This window comes from Carcharodon carcharias, chromosome 13 (assembly GCF_017639515.1).
Source record: "Carcharodon carcharias isolate sCarCar2 chromosome 13, sCarCar2.pri, whole genome shotgun sequence".
Classification (NCBI taxonomy): domain Eukaryota; kingdom Metazoa; phylum Chordata; class Chondrichthyes; order Lamniformes; family Lamnidae; genus Carcharodon; species Carcharodon carcharias.
Genome location: NC_054479.1, coordinates 100228724 through 100245832, shown reverse-complemented (window position 1 = coordinate 100245832; position 17109 = coordinate 100228724). Strand labels below are relative to the sequence as shown.

At 40.6% G+C, this 17109-nt stretch overlaps 1 protein-coding gene across 4 annotated transcripts in view; it reads left to right on the top strand.

Moving 5' to 3' along the window:
• LOC121285733 (copine-8) overlaps nt 1-17109 on the top strand; it is a 755949-nt gene that overhangs the window by 55915 nt on the left and 682925 nt on the right. For all 4 annotated transcript variants that reach the window (XR_005944761.1, XM_041202466.1, XM_041202465.1 and 1 more), the window contains exon 2: nt 11170-11210. Coding sequence is in view for 3 of the 4 variants with exons in the window: in XM_041202466.1 (XP_041058400.1) it covers nt 11170-11210 (41 nt within the window). In the remaining variant the exon portion in view is untranslated. The remainder of the gene's footprint in view (nt 1-11169; nt 11211-17109) is intronic.

Below are 17109 nucleotides of genomic sequence, written 5' to 3'. Positions count from 1 at the left end.
CAGAACTTCCAATTTTGGCTGGTTGTGCCTTACCACACCATTGGCAGCCATACTTCAATCAACTGGATGCTAATCTCTGGGATTTTCTCCCTAAATCTCTCTCCCTTTTTCTGCTCCTTTTAAAACCCCCCCTTAAAATCAAATTCATGTTTAGTTATCTGTCGAAATATATCCTTGTTTGACTCAGTGTCAATATTTGTCTAATTCTGATTGCACACCTGTATAGCACCTTGGGATATTTTCCTATGTTAAACTTGCTCTATACATGCAAGTTGTTGTTGTAACTAGGGGAATGTAACAGCTGGTTGCAGACAGTGTTTCTCTGTGCACCTGTTACTATGTATGCAGTATAGGCAATTCTAAAATCCCTCAGCTGAAGTCAACATTTACTTTTTTAGAATTCATAACTGATGTAGATTGAAGCTGGCTGCTTAAGCTCCTGTTGACAGATGAAATGTTTATTTTATAATTACTCCACTGACTACATTCCCAGAGGAATAACAGTCCCTTCAGCATGATCAAATGGTTATGTGGCAAATGCTTCCAGTTAGCTGAATAACGGGGCAGATTGACTTTTATTTAAAAAAGTTATAACCTTTGATACATCGAGTTTAAGACGCCAAAGAGGCCAACTGGTCTATTCTGGTGTTTATGCTGCATACAAGCTTATTCCTACCAATATTCCCTCTGTCTCTCTTGCACAGCATATTGCCTTTGAGATTGCCACACAGCCTCTTATCTGGGGATCTTAAAGGGATCAAGGTTTGTGTGCAGCTTGTTTGTCCCCTGCATGGCACCTTCCTGATTGCAGTGCACCAGTGCAACATAGAGGGAACATTGACTGGTATTTTCAGCTGGGTGTGGAGGCGCCTCTCAGTGCACAAATGGCAGCACTTTGCTTTTTTGGGAGGAGATCTGAATTTTCTCTGCATCCCATGCCGTTTCCCTCTGGCATTTTTGCAGGTCAGGAATGCCTAGTGTGCAAAATGCACACTTTCCCCCACTGAAGTTGGGTTCTCCAATTTAAATGGGGGACAAAAAATGCATTTCCTTCACATCATTTTTTTCTGGTGGTGCGGGATTCTGCAAGCCCACTAAAAGCACACCAAGTTTGAGAGTTTTTGAAGAAAAGGAAAAGCCTGCTGAGGAGTTGGGAATATTCTGACAGGCAAGTGTAATATGTTTTCCCACCTTCAACTGTCACAACTAGGTTCTGTATGTAATGTATATGTGCTTTTAATGCGATGGCTCATCATAGAGATCTGTCCTGCAAAGGTAAGTTGGCCCTCACAAAAGTACTTCTCCAATGGAGAAAGTGCCATAATGCAGTGAAAAATGTTAAGAAAATGTCCTGTCAGCCTTTGCTTTCATATTTTGTACTGTGATTTGAATAGAGTGATAGCTCTGGCTGATTAAAATAAAACGTTTTTTGACACAAAAAAATCCAACCACCTGCTCCCATCCATTGATTGAAAAGTACTGTGATTTGTAATTGAAATGAGCACCTTCTGTTCTTTCCATTTCAGAGAGTTTTCTCATGTTTGGACAGCTGTGGCCATTATGAATGCTTGGATGAGTATCGAGTGCTCATGGTTTCAGCACAGTGGTGTTCCAATCAACTGAGAATGAATGACAATTTTAAGAGGTTTTATTAACAGATCATGCCTCTAATGTGGTTCCTGGCTTGTAGTCACAAGCTGATAAAATTACAAGTGTTACAAAGCTGTTCTTCACGTGGCAGAGTACGTTTATTCTCAGTATCAATGATAGAGTGTTTAATAGAGGATTCTCTTAGATGTTGAAAGATTTATGTTTTTCCCCAAGGAACGTATAATATTTTCCACTGATATCGAATGGAAACTGAGGACTGTACATAATGGATACTGGGTGAATGGCTATGGAGGATGCATGGAGGGGGCATTGGATGATGGTAGTTGGGTGAGGGGAATGAGAAGGGTGAGGGGTTAGGTTTAAGGGGCTTTCAAACCATGTTAGGTGCCGTGCTGCTGCCACCGAGAACAGAGGTGTGCCTTCTCACCAGCCCACCCCTGCACCCACACTGCTCTCATAGTGGTTCGGTGCTCACATACTGTACTGCAAACCCAAATCTTGCGGGAGAAAACAAAAATCATGGAAAAGTCACACATCAGTTGGGAGTGCAGTTTGTGAACTGTGAAATGGCTCGACTTGCCAAACATGCCCCAAGAGGAAAATCCAGCCCATTTTCTCCCGCCACTTTCATAAATCATATTCAACTAAGGTGCCAGTAGATTGAATCCAAATGGACTGTTCTTTTGACACAGATTCACATTTTACATTTGAAAGTTGTCAAGATCAAGGAAGAAATCCTTGGCTCCAGCTATGCTTGAATTCATGAAACTGTTCTACTGTGGCAAAAGCTAAAATTTGGACACAATGACCATCTTGCTTTGCACAAATTCTGACAGGCATATGAAAATATACTCCAAGCTGATTCTGAAATACAACTTTGAATGCTAAATTTATAAAAACTGACAATAGGATTGAACAGGAATTAAAAGGGAGGACAGGCTCACAATCAAGAGCAATACTTCTGTTTTTTGACTGCAGAAAGAATTTGAATAAAATTTGACATGAATGTGTAATCTGAGGATTGTGAGCAATCATTAGCGCAATTAGAAAATGGAATTATCATAATATTAAATTAAACCAAATGCAATTGATATACGAAAATCATTTTTTGCATTTCTCTTTGTTCCAGATAGTCCAAGCTTTCATCTTTGATTAAAATCATAATCTGTGTAACACAGACATTTCACAGTGTATTGTGCTCATTTTCATTCAAAACCTTTCAAGGGTAAGAAATGAAAACTAAGTGCTTGTTATTTTCCAGTTTGTAAGTTGTGCTATTTTTAATAAGCGGTAGATGTTTACATGAGGTAGAAGGAAAGTAACATGGTCATTGAAGGATTCATGCAGCTAAAGCCTAAGGAAGTGAATAAAGAAAACTGTGTAGTCTTCAAGATACCCAATGGCATCCCATTTCATCATTAAACATTGATTCCTAGAAGTAAATTCTTCATTGAGTATAAATATGAATGTATTACATTTATTTGAGTTTTTATATTAATGACCAATTGTTACTGTCTCCGTGGACTTTTTCCAAAAATCACTGATATAATTATTGTGTTCCAGTGTGTAGGTGGTGGCATAGTGGTATTGTTGCTGGACTTGCAATCCAGACACCCAGGGTAATGCTCTGGGGGCCTGGGTTCAGTTCCCACCACGGCAGATGGTAAAATTGGAATCCAATAAAAATCTAGAATTAAAAGTCTGATGATGATTGTTGTAAAACCTAGCTGGTTCAATAGTGTCCTTTAGGAAAGGAAATCTGCTGTCCTTACCTGGTCTGGCTTACATGTGACTCCATGTCCTACATGTGACTAAATGCCCTCTGAGATGGCGAGCAAGCCACTCAGTTGTATCAAACCGTTATGAAGTCAAAAAGGAATGAAACCTTTGGACCGCCTGGCATCGACCTAGGCACTGGAAACGACAACTGTCGACCCTGCAATATCCTCCTTATGAACATCTGGGGGCTAGTGTCAAAATTGGGAGAGCTGTCTCACAGATCTGACATAGTCATACTCATGGAATCATACCTTACAATGTCCTGGACACCACCATCATCATTCCTGGGTGTGTCCTGTCCCTCCAGCAGGATAGACCCAGCAGAGGTGGCGGCACAGCGGTATGCAGTCAGGAGGGAGTCCTCAAAATCAACTCCAGACCCCCTGAAGCCTCATGGCATCAGGTCAAACCTCCTGCTGATTACCACATATCGCCCCCTCCCCTCAGCTGATGAGTCCGTGCTCCATGTTGAACACCACATGGAGGAAGCACCGAGGGTGGAAAGGGTGCAGAATGTACTCTGGGTGGGTGACTTCAATGTCCATCACTAAGAGTGGGTCGGTAGCACCACTACTGAGTGAGTCCTAAAGGACATAGCTGCTAGACTGGGTCTGCAGCAGATGGTGAGCGAACCAACAAGAGAGGAAAACATACTTGACCTCATCCTTACCAACTTCCCTGCCTTAGATGCATCTGTCCATCACAGTATTGGTAGAAGTGACTACCACACAGTTCTTGTAGAGATGAAGTCCCATTTTCACAGTGGGGATACCCTCCAATGTGTTGTGTGGCACTACCACTGTGCTAAATGATTTTGAACAGATCCAGCAACTCTAGATTGGACAACCATGAGGTGCTGTGGGCCATCAGCAGCAGCAGAATTGTACTCAACCAAAATCTGTTACCTCATGGCCTGGCATATCCTCCACTCTACCATTACCATCAAGCCGGGAGATCAACCCTGATTCAATGAAGAGTGCAGGAGGGCATGTCAGGAGCAGCATCAGGAATACCTAAAATTGAGGTGTCAACTTCCATGCCAAACAGCATAAGCACGAAGTGACAGCCAGAGCTAAGTGATTCTACAACCAATGGATCAGATCCAAGTTCTGCAGTTGAATCACATTTAGCGGTGAACAGTGGTGGATGATTGAACACCTCACTGGAGGAGGAGTTTCCACAAATAACCTCAAAGACGGGGGAGCCCAGAACATCAGTGCAAAAGATGCATTTGCAACAATCTTCAGCCAGAAGTGTTGAGTGGATGTTCCACTTTAGCCTCCTCCGGAGGTCCCCAGCATCATAGATGTCAGTCTTCAGCCAAATCGATTCGTTCCACATGATATCAAAGAACGGCTGAAAGCACTGTATACTGTGAAGGCTGTGGGGCCTGATAATATTCTGGCAATAGTACTGAAGACTTGTGCCCCTAGCCAATCTATTCCAGTACAGCTACAACACTGGCATCTATCTGGCAATGTGGAAAATGTCCTGTACACAAAAAGCAGACAAATCCAAGCTGGCCAATTACCACCTCATCAGTCTACTCTTGATCATCAATAAAGTGATGGAAGGAGTCATCAACCATGCTATCAAGTGGCACTTGCTTAGCAATAACCTGCTCACTGACACTCAGTTTGGGTTCTGCCAGGCCACGCAGCTTCTGACCTTATTACAGCCTTGGTTCAAACATGGACAAAAGAGCTTAACTCCTGAGATGTGGTGAGAGTGATTGCCCTTGACATCAAGGTAGCATTTGACTGACTGTAGCATCAAGGAGCCCTACCAAAACTGGGGTCAATGGGAATAAGGGGGAAAACTCTCCACTGGTTGGAGTCACACCTAGCACAAACGAAGATGGTTGTGGTTGTTGGAGGTCAATCATCTCAGTTCCAGGACATCACTGCAGGAGTTGCTCAAGGTAGTGTCCTAGGCCCAACCATCTTTAGCTGCTTCATCAATGACCTTCCTTCCATCATAAGGTTAGAAGTGGGATGTTCGCTGATGATTGTGCACCATTTGCAACTCCTCAGATGCTGAACCAGTCCATGCCCAAAGGCAGTAAGACCTGGGCAATATCCAGGCTTAGGCTAACAAGTGGCAAGTAACATTCACACCACATAAGGGAGAATCTAACCATCGCCCCTTGACATTCAATGACATTACCATCGCTGAGTCCCCCCATTATCAACATCCTGGGGTTACCATTGACCAGAAACTGAACTGGACTAACCATATAAATACTGTGGCTACAAGAGCAGGTCAGAGGCTAGGAATCTTGTGGCGAATAACTCACCTCCACTTGCCTGGATTAGTGCAGCTCCAATAACACTCGAAGCTTGGCACCACCCAGGACAAAGCAGCCCACTTGATTGGCTCCCCATCCACTCCCTCCACCATCAACGCACAGTGACAGCAGTGTGTACCATCTACAAGGTGCACTGCAGGAACTCACCAAGCCTCTTCCAAATCCACAACCACTACCATCTAGAAGGACAAAGGCAGCAGACACATGGGAATAGCTTCCCCTGGAAGCTCTCCTCCAAGCCTCTCGCCATCCTGTTTTAGAAATATATTGCTGTTCTTTCACTCTCACTGGGTCAAAATCCTGGAACTCCCTAACAGCACTGTGGGTATATCTAAACCACATGCACTGCAGCGGTTCAAGAAAGCAGCTCACCACCACCATCTTGAGCAATCAGGGATGGGCAATAAATGCTGGCCTAGCCAGCAATGCTCACATCACACGAACAGATAAAATATAATGGCTAATACTATGGGAAATTCAATATAATTCATGATAGTCGCAGGAGGTACGGTTGGCAGGTCTTTAATACCAGCTGTCAACTATATGTTTGTGACAATAGTGTTCAGCAGTTTTTTTTTGTAATTAACTAAATTAATGAAATTGTATTTATAGAAGGATAGATTTTATTGTTGTTAGCCTTGGTTGAGTAGTATCACTTTTGTTGCTGTGTCTGGAAGATTGTGGAGTCAAATTCCATTCCAGAGTCTTGAGCAGATAATGTAAACAGACAGTTTAGTGTCATGCTGAGGGGATCATGCACTGTCCCAGGTGATGCATTTTGGATGAGATCTTAAGCGAGGGCATCAATTGTGCTACTGAGTGGACATAAAAGATCACGTAACATTATTCATGGAAGAGCAGATTTTCCTACTATGTTGGTAAACGTTCACCCTTTTACTATAGCAGAGCATTGGGTCACATTTTTTGTTCCTTTTGTGAGACCTTGCTGGGTGCAGATTGGCTGCCATGTTTCCCTATATTATAACAGTGACTGCACTTCAGAAGTACTTAGTTGTGGTTGTGGAAGGCTTTGGGACTTGCTGAGGTCATGAAGGATACTATAAAAATTCCTTCCTTCTACCTGGTTTTGAGCTAATATGGATACATTTTTGGTTAAGATAAAATCAAAAAATATTGATGATAAACAATAGTCAACACCTGAAAAAAGGTTAAAATTTCTGGTTGAATCCACCCATAATGTCTTTCAGAAACTAATTGGTCTACTGTACATCCACTTCAAGAGGCACCATCTGCCTGTTTAGAAGGATGTAAAAGATCGCAGGGAGTTTTTTTTGTATTCATCCTGGGTTGTGGGTGTCACTGGCGAGCCCAACATTTATTGTACCTTTCTAATTGCCCTTGAGAAGGTAGTTGATGAGCTGCTTTCTTGAACCACTGCTGTCCACATGTTGGAGATACACTCACAGTGCTGGTAGGAAGGAAATTCTAGGGTTTTAACCTAGCGATAGTAAAGGAACGGCAATATAATTCCAAGTCAGGATGTGTGTGTGGAGACGAACTTGCAGATGGTGGTGTCCCCACGTGTCTGCTGTCCTTGTCATTCTAGGTGGTTGTGGGTTTGCTTGTCAATCAATGGAGTAGAGCAAATGCAGACATTTTATTCAACTTTCAAAAGTAGGGTTTTTTAAACATCCAGAACTGTCAGTTGATTCAAATCACAGCACAAGGCATAACAGCAGAGGCTTTACATTTTTTAATGTATTTTTCCAATGGAAAAAATGCAATTTATGCATGACAACATTTACATAATGGTGGTCAATGTAAGGGTCAACTTACCTTTGTGGGGCAAAGCTCTGAAGAATCACTGCATTCAGAACACATCTACATTACAATGCAACATCTAATAGTGACATTTCAATGTGTTGAACCTTCTTACAGTTACCTTTCAGAGTGCTCCCAACTCCCTAGTGGGCTTCCCATTGTGGTCACAAACTCTGCAAGGAGGTACATTTTTTAGGGCTTCCCAAATGAAAATAGTGTGTGGGAGGAAATACAATTTTCCTGTGGCCCACAGAATGGAGACTTCGACCTCAGAAGGGATTACGTGTGTGTTTTGCATGCAAGGCCTTCCTGACTCGCGAAAAGGTCACGCGAGAATGCTTGGGGTTGGAAGGCAGAGGAGAATTCATTTTTCAGCAAAAAAAGCTCAAGTTCAGTGTTTTGCAGCTCATTTTGCACCTCCATTGCGAGATGAAAATCAGGCCTTTTGTCTTAAGCAAATGGGCAGCCAAGTTTGCTTCGTTAACAATAATGGCTACATTTGCAATTGGTTAGATTTAAAACACTCATAACCATCCCAAAATATGATTGGGCACTATTTAATGCTATTTCTTCTATCTGTTCTTCCTGGCATTTTGTATTTTTGCTCTTGGACTACCCACAGAATGGCAGAGTAAGTTTCCCTCATAGTGCTTTCTAGCATTGCTAGAAGTGAGGTCTTTCTGTTGGCACATTGTCCTTCTGTCTGTCCCTTACAAACTATTTTCTCATGTGGTTGACTCATCTTCATTGCCTTCCTCTCGTCTGATCTTGGGCTTCTTTAAAAAAATGATTTGGCTAGCAACTGTGTTTTGTTCTGCATTGGGATTTCTTTTATCTCAATAATTTAAAATGCCAAATTAGATTTCCAGCATACATCATAACTGACTTTCTCTTATCAAATTGTCAGTGTCTTTTGAAAATGAACTGAAGAATCCTTCATGCGTTTGACTTTGTTCTCATCAGAAGTCACATTGATAAATAATAACTAACTAGATTTTGGATCCTTTCGTTGGGCCATTTGGGATTTTACAGATGGTTTCGGTACTGGGCTAAATTCTGAAAATTGCAACTATGAGTGAAAATGTAATTAGTGATCATTATTTTATAAATATGTTTTCATGTAACTATGATAAAGTTAGCATAATAAATTGCATTTTTTGCATTGCATTTCGTTCAGAAAATGCCATGGAAATGTAAAGCTGGAATTGAAAAAGAAATCAGTGATATAGTTCAATCCTAGACTCCAGTTGCCTTTTTCAAATAGTGGGCAAAATACCAATGGATTAAAGCTTTTACCCACTTAAAAAACAAGTTACTTCAATATTTTTGGGAAGCTTTGACTTTGTAATGGTTTCAAACAACACCCTGCTGAGAATGATCAATTCCTTATTTTTCCCCCAGATCTTTTTTTCTTTTTACTGTTTCTTTTATAGCTTTCTAATTTTCTTAGTAATACATACTGTTGATGCAACTGTGCCACCAGACAATTGACCTGTTCCCAAGTATCCCTTGAAGATGTTTTGTAACCTGCCACCAGATGTATAAGAATGGCCTGAATTAATTGACAGTCCAGATCTTTTCGTAGAGGAGCATTTTTCCTATGTTGAAAGGATTTACCATTGTGCTCCACTTTGATTGAGATCAAGAACATCACAAAAATTGTGAAATAACCTTTCTGTCATGAAGTGATGTTCTAGTGATATGAAATATTGAAATTGTTTTTCTTGAAAGTTGCGAAGTGATTGTCCATAAATTTATGTGAATCATGACATTCTTTGTTTTCCTGGAAGAACTACTTTGAAATCATATTGGGACTAATAATGTTAGCCTTATTGTAATTCTGATTAGGATGAGAGTGATGTTACACTTCATAACTTAATGATTAACAAGAACTGAAGAGGTCATTGGACAAAGTGGTAATGTTATGTGACACAGAATCATTCACATTATGTGATATGTGCTTTCTCCTAGTCCTGGAACTCCCTACATAACAGCACTGAGGGAGCACGGTCACCACATAGACTGCAGCAGTTTAAGGAGGGGGCTCACCACCGAGGGAAGCTAGAGATGGGGAATAAGCGTTGGCCTTGCCAGCAACATCCATATCCAAAGAATCAATATTAAAAGAAGAATCACTATTTAGTGAAGGTTCATCTTACTGGATAATTGTAATTAACTTTATAGAAACAATTAAACATTGTAGCACATTCTTCTGCAATTAATTGATTGCAAACATAAACTGTGAATGTTGGATTTTTATATGATGTCATTTGGAATCAGTCTGCACAGTTAATTATATTTACTAAAGAAGGCTAGCATAGACTGTATGGGACTAGGTGCCAGATTTGATTAGAATATTGCCGTTTGACCTGTAGGCTTTGATTTAAATTTGTGCCAAACTAATGAAATGAGAGTCTCTGAATCCTAAACAAAATTAATTTGGGCAATTTCACCTGGGCTCACAGTGATAAAATCCATCCCATAAAGTTACATTTCTGGATTCTTAAGTGACCATATTACATAGGAATTTCTAGCAACCAGAAATTTGGCCATTAAGCTCAACAAGACCATCTATCCTTTTTTATACGAATATATGAAATAGGAGCAGAAGTAGGCCATTCGGTCCCTCGAGCCTGCTCCGCCATTCAATAAGATCATGACTAACCTGTTTGTGTTTCAAATTTCACATTCTCATCTATACTCGATAACCTTAGATTCTTGATAGGCAAGGGAAGCAATCTACCTCTGCCTTAAACATATTCAATGATCCTGCCTCCCCCGCCTTCTGAGGCAGAGTTCCAAAGTCACACAACTCTCTGAGAGAAAAAACTTCTCCTCATCTCCACCCTAAAAGGGCGACCCCCGATTTTAAAACAGTGCCCCCTATTTCTGGGTTTACCCACAAGAGGAAACATCCTTTCCATGTCCACCTTGTCGAGACCGTTTAGGACCTTATATACTTCAATCAAGTCACCCCTCACTCTTCAAACTCTAGTGGACTCCAGCCCCATCTGTCCAGCCTTTCCTTATAAGACAACCTGCTCATTCCAGGTATCAATCAATCAATCTAGTAAACTTCCTATGAATTGCCTCCAATGTATTTACATCCTTGCTTAAATAAGGAGACCAGAACTGTACACACTATTCGATATGTGGTCTCACCAATATAGATCTACCTCACCTGCTAGCCTGCTCACCTGGTTCCATCTATCCCCAGCATTATGTTAGGGAGCTTTTTGTTCCTAATTTTATAGTTTACTTCAGTGGTCTTCACTGGCATTTCATCACACAAGTGCATTGCCCTTTAGACAAAACTGTTCTGCCTGACTTTAGTTTTTATAAATAACTTCCTAATTTTTGATTTACTCCAATTCTTGAAATCTTCCCCATAGTAAACTGTTAGCCTAAATTGTTAAACTCAGAAAAACTCATTATGCTCATGCAGGGAAAAAAAGTGGTTTGTGAAGCAAAGCAGGGATCCTGTGCAAATGTCTTTGACCACAAGTTTAGATGGTGTGCCTTTAAGTGGAACGCCATCTCGTAGTTTGTCTGATAATTGGTAAACTTTGCCAATGGGGAATACTGAGTTTGAATACATTGAGGCTATAATTTGAAATGCGATTCCAATTATATGTGTTTCAAGCTATAGCAGGAACTCATGTTTAATGAGAAATTTTGTTTTCCTGCAGGAATCTTTTGGACAGAGATACATTTTCTAAGTCAGACCCAAGTAAGTAACTGGAGATTTCTGTGTTCCAATTGTTTGCATGGTTTGTATAAAATCTTGGTTTCTCTGAGTCGTTGTTTAACTTTAAGATATAGTAGTAACAATACTCTGTAAACCATTTCCTGTTATTGTATACCACAAACCATGTTAATCTGTATTTTATTCTTTTTGAGATAATTATTTTTAAGAAGGCCTGTATTTTAACTTAGTAACACTCTTAAGTACTTTACTTAAATTAAATAAAAGACTGGGTTAGTTATTCTGTTTGTAGAGATCATATCACATGGTAGTCTCGTGACAAATGTTAGAAAATATGTCTGAAGGACATTGGCTAAATTGGCTAAAAGTTAGAAAGCAGAGAATAGGTGTAAAGAACAGTCCATCAGATTGGAGGAAGCTAGAAAGTGATGTTCCACAGGAACTAAAACTGGGACCATCGTTATTTACAATTTCCGTGCCTGATTTTTATTTGGAACAAGTAATTAACTGGAAGGGCTAGCTAACACTGAGGAAGAACACAACATAATACAAGATGGCATTAGAAAACTTGCAGACTGACCCAGTTAAATGGAAAATTAACTTTTTAAGATAGATAACTGTGGGTTGTTGCACTTTAATAGGAAAAACAGAAGCATCACCTTAAAAATACGGGGTGGGATTTTGAGGTCTTTGGGCGGGCAGGCCTGGGAGTGGCCAGGAAACGGCCTGCAGCCTGCGATCAGCCCCTGACTGCAATTTCATGCTGGCTGGCCAGTGAGCACTAAAGTCAGTGCGGGTGCGGGGGAGCACTCAAGGAAAGCTCCCTGAAGGCAGTGAGCTGCCTCAGGGAGCTGAAGAATATAAACCCATCAAGTAAAGATTTATAAATGCAGAAAAAAGTGTCCATGCACTGGACTCAGTCACCTAAACATATGCATTATAAAAACTCTGCCCAAATGTTTTAATTTTTAAATATTTAATTACGGAAACCTCATCCCACCCGTGGATGAGGTTTCCTGAAATATGCAAAGGCCGCCTGGCTAATTCCTCCTCCTGCTAACCATAAGGTTGGAAGGGCAGTGAAAAATTGCCGTTAATTAATACCTTAATAATGCCTTAATAGGCCTCTTAATCATCGGCAGGCGTGCAGCCGACTCTCGCGTGTGCCGGCTGACGAAATATCGTGCGAGTGCACAGTGACGTCACCCGATGTTATCACGCACTATTTTACGCCCGATCAGGTCAGGTGCTCGCACACCCATGGGACATAAAATATTGCCCCTGAAAATGTAGAAGGGCAAAAGGATCAAGTGATACAGGTGAACAAATCGTTAAAAGCTTCATTGCAGATCAGCAAAGCAATTAAAAATGGTAATAAAGCACTGGAATTTATTTTTAGGGCTATATGTTATGAAGTGAAATTATGTTCAACTTGAATTGGACCCTGGTCAGGCTGCACTTAGAGGGGACCAGTGTGCATAGTTCTGGCTTCTGTACTATAAAAAGGACGTGGAAATATTGGAGAAAGTGAAATGAAACAGATGCAGGAATGGTACCAGATTGAGAGATTGCAGCAACCAGGCTGGGCCTTTTTTCTTAAGGAAAGAGAATACTTACAGGAGACCTGATGGAGGTCTTTAAGATAATGAATGGGTGGGACAGGGTTGATTGGAAAGAATGCTTCCACTTGTAGAAGACACCAGAACTAGGATCCAAAGGTACAAAATAGTGACTAATAAATTGAATAGGGAAGTAAAGAGAAATTTCTTTATTCGGAGATTGGTTGGGATGTAGAACTTGCTGCCATAGGAAGTGGTTGAGACAAATGGGTTAGATGTTTTCAAGAGGAAACTCGACATAGGCACAAGAATTAAGGGAATAGAAAGAAGCACTGAAATGCTAAAAAGAGGTAGATGGAATGGGGCGAGACTTGCGTGCAGCACAAACACCAATGCGGAAAAGTTGGGGCAGAATAGCCTGTTACGTGCTGTATATTTTAAGTAATTTTGGCAGCTTTGTTTTGTGCTTTTAGAAACTAAGTTGTATGCTCATTTCATCTTTTAATCCTCATCATATTTTTTATTCAGGTGTTTACCTTTTTAGTGACTTATTCTGTTCTGCTTCTTTATCTTGTTTTTATTTCTTATTCCAATAAATTTTCTAGAAGGCCATGTATTACAAATCATTTTTTGTACTATGTTTCCTATTTTGATTAAATTTGAATCAACTAAGCACTTAAATTACTGTCCAGCATGTTGGCATGTACTGTAGTCACTGTGTATTGCAGCAAATTTTTGGCAAATATTAATTGGAAATTACTTTCCAATTTTTATAGTTGAATGACCTTTGAAAATAATATTATTTACTTTGGATACTATTCAAAGGGACTATTTGAAAATGTCTTAAAGAATTAATATTTTCAAAAACAAATAGATGGATTATTTGGTAAGAGTAATAGATTTTAATAACTAAGATTGTAGTTCACGTAACAGTTTTGAGATAACCTATCTAGATTGACGCACTGTGGGGACATGGGCTATTCATGCTTTTGTAACATATATAAGTAAGAGAATAAGCAATGAAACAGTAAAACGGTCTACATTATCAGCAGCCGTATCAAAAACATATTTATTATCCCTTTCTCCCAAGCAAGTCCCAATTGGAGGTTTCATTTTGCCGGACTGGTCAGCTTAAATCTTCATTGCCGTGGTTACTTTCAGTGCAATCGTCAAGAAATCACTGGTACTAATAAATAATGCTGTCATTAATTAAATGATTACATTACATGATTACATTATTGCGGCCTGAAGTTTGACGGTAACATCACACATGCTGAAAGTGATTTAATATAAATGCAAATTCTATCTTGTTTATTATTAAATACTGATAAGTCAAAACAGGACTAGCTGCTTTGTGAGCTGAAATGTATCCTCTCAGGAGGCAGCTAGGTAGTAATGATCCCTTAATTGCAATGCTAGTTGTAAAACAGCATTCTGGCAATTAGAGATTGGGAAATATCCATCTATATGTGTTCAATATAATAAAAAAAGGGGCAGGTGAAAAGTGCTGACAGCAGCTGGTGACTTGAGTAAGAATTGACAAGTGGGAAGAGCAGAAGAAACTGATGATGTGAAATTGGTCAAGTTTGCAGATGCCACTAAAGTAGAGGGGCTGTGAAATCATAGGATGCAGCTTAGAAATGACAGAATGAGCTGGACAAAATAGACCAATGACAGATTAAATTTAACCTGGACACATGGTAAATGATTGCTCTTCAAAAGTAAAAATGGATAATATATGTTTCATTTACAAGATAACAGAAAAATTACAGTTAAGAAAAGCCATTCAGGCAAGTTAAGTTTATTTGTTCAGAAGGGACCTGACGTTTCCCAAGTTCAACATCCAACATGTTCTTAAATAATTCCAGAGTTTTTGTCTCCACTACTCTATCTGGAACCTCGGGCTGCATCTTCCGGATGCGGGGTGGGGCCCACTCACTGACCTGTAAAATGATGCGGGGTGATGTTGGGCGGGTGTCCCGATGTCACCCCGCATCATTTACATTCTCAGGTCAGCGGGCACGCAGCCGACTTGGCTGCATGCCTGCCAACCCTGTCAATGGCCTATTAAGGCCATTAAAAAAGTAATTGAGATCATTAAAGGACCTGCCCGTCCAACCTTAAAGTTGGCGGGCAGGCCGGGAGCCCCGGCGGGCTTCTGAAAAAACACAGGCGGAATGAAGTTTCATGAGGGATTTAAAAATTTCAGAATATTTTAAAATAAAAGTGATGGACATGTCCCAACTCATGTGACAGTGTCACATGAGGGGACATGGCAGTGAAATTTTTTTCTCATCTTTTATTTCATGTTTCAAACCTGAGCTGATCTCCCTGAGGCAGCACTTTGCCTCGAGATCTGTGCGCTCTTTTGTGCGCATGCACAGAACTGCGCACTCCCGGCTCAGGGAATCTTGCCCCCCCACCCCCCCACCCCCCGCCTGCACAGGAAGTGCATAGTGCTTCCTGGCGTCGTGTTGGACGGGCCTTAATTGGCCTACCCACGTAAAATGGCGGTGTGCCCCCAAATGGGGGCGCGGATCGGGAAACCACTCGCCCGCTCCCACACGTCCTCCCCCAACTGGTTGGGGGGGGGGAAATGTTGCCCCTCATGTTTAACAGAGCAGCAATCAAAGAAACCTGAGTATGTTGAACAGTAAACAAGACCAGTAATAAATGAGCCAGAGGAACAGCAGAATAAACCGTATAGTGCCCTCATCAGACTATATCTTGAGTAATGTGTCCATTTCTGGTCACTGAGACAAGGGATACATTTCAGCATTGAAGACCACAAGATTGACATCTATTGTTCAACATGAGGTTATGAGGAAATATAGGGAGAGACTCGGGCTTTTCAGCCTTTTTAACAGGCATCTGATAGGTAGGTTTATTGAGGCTTTTAAGGCAAATAGAATGGAAAATATAAATTTTGAAAACTATTTCATATTAAATTGTGACAATAGGAAAGGAAGATCAAGTTTAAAGTAGTAAATGGTAAATTTAAGACCGATATCAGTAAATTCTAAAAATGAAAAGTGACCAATACATGGAATGGCCTTCCAGATAGAGTAGTGCAGGCGAAAACTCTGGAATTATTTAAGAACCTGTTGGATGCGGAAGTCGGGACACTTCAGGTTCATTCTGGACCAATCAACTAAGCATCGCCTGAATGGCTTTTCTCACCTGTCATTACCGTGTGAGTTTGCAAACTGCTGCCCAGCTGAGCTTAGCTGGAAACTTCTGGTCTGTATGACCCAATATTACACCTTCTTCCACTAGATCACTGGGGGAATTGCCAGGGTTCCTTTGTGCTCTGCTTTGACATATGCTTTCATCAGATCATTTTTGCCACCCATTCACTCTATTTCCCTTCAAAATGTCCATGGCCCTGCAAATAAAACTCATAATCTGTAATCTCAGTTAAGTGAACCCATTCCAGGGCTGATGAAAAGATGGCTCACAAATGATGACTCCTACCTCTTACTGAGGCTGGTTCCTCTGACTACATATTCCCCTGTTCTACCTGCCATTATAGTGATGTGTCGTCTTTCATTAGGTTGTACTGTTAATTATTTGATACCTGCTTCTCGTTTGAGGAGCTCCTCCTGTATTAAGTCTCTCACTTTTTCAATGTTCTCCTCGTTTACTGTCCTCACAAAGCCCTTGATTAGGTTTCTGAATTGCATCCTATCCATTAGCCTATGCAACAAATAACCTGTCACATTCGGTGATTTCAAGCCTCTGCTAAACTTCCTAGATCTTTCCTCCAAATTTGTCTGCATTCTTGTCTTTACTTAATTTTAGTTCCAATTGCCATATTCTGGCTGGCCCCGGCTCTGGTTGTCGGAACTGGGAATTAGAGGGCTCATGTGCAGTTTTATTTCAACTATATTAACAAATGAACCTTCGGGCAATTGCTGGGCAGCTAGTTTATATGTTTGTCATAATGTAAATCATCTCAAACAGTTCACAAAGTTGTGGTGCAAATGTTTTTTGAATCAAGTATATCTCTCCATTTTTAAAAATTATTTTAAAATAGATATAGAACAGTTGGGAGGACTTTGATATGCATGAGAATAACATTACATGAAACAACAGCAACGTGCACTTGTATAGCATCTTTAACATTTGAAAATGCCTCAAATTACTTCATAAGAGCGTAATTGGACAGAAATTGACACCAAGCCAAATAAGGTGATATAATAGGACAGGTGACTGAAAGCTTGGACAAAGAAGCAGATTTTAAGGACTGTCTTAGGGCCTAGGCACTCGAAAGCACAGCCCCCAATGGTGGGACAATTGGGATTAGGGAATCTACAAGGCCAGAGTTGAAGGAGTGGAGAGATTTTGTAACGTTGGCACAGTAA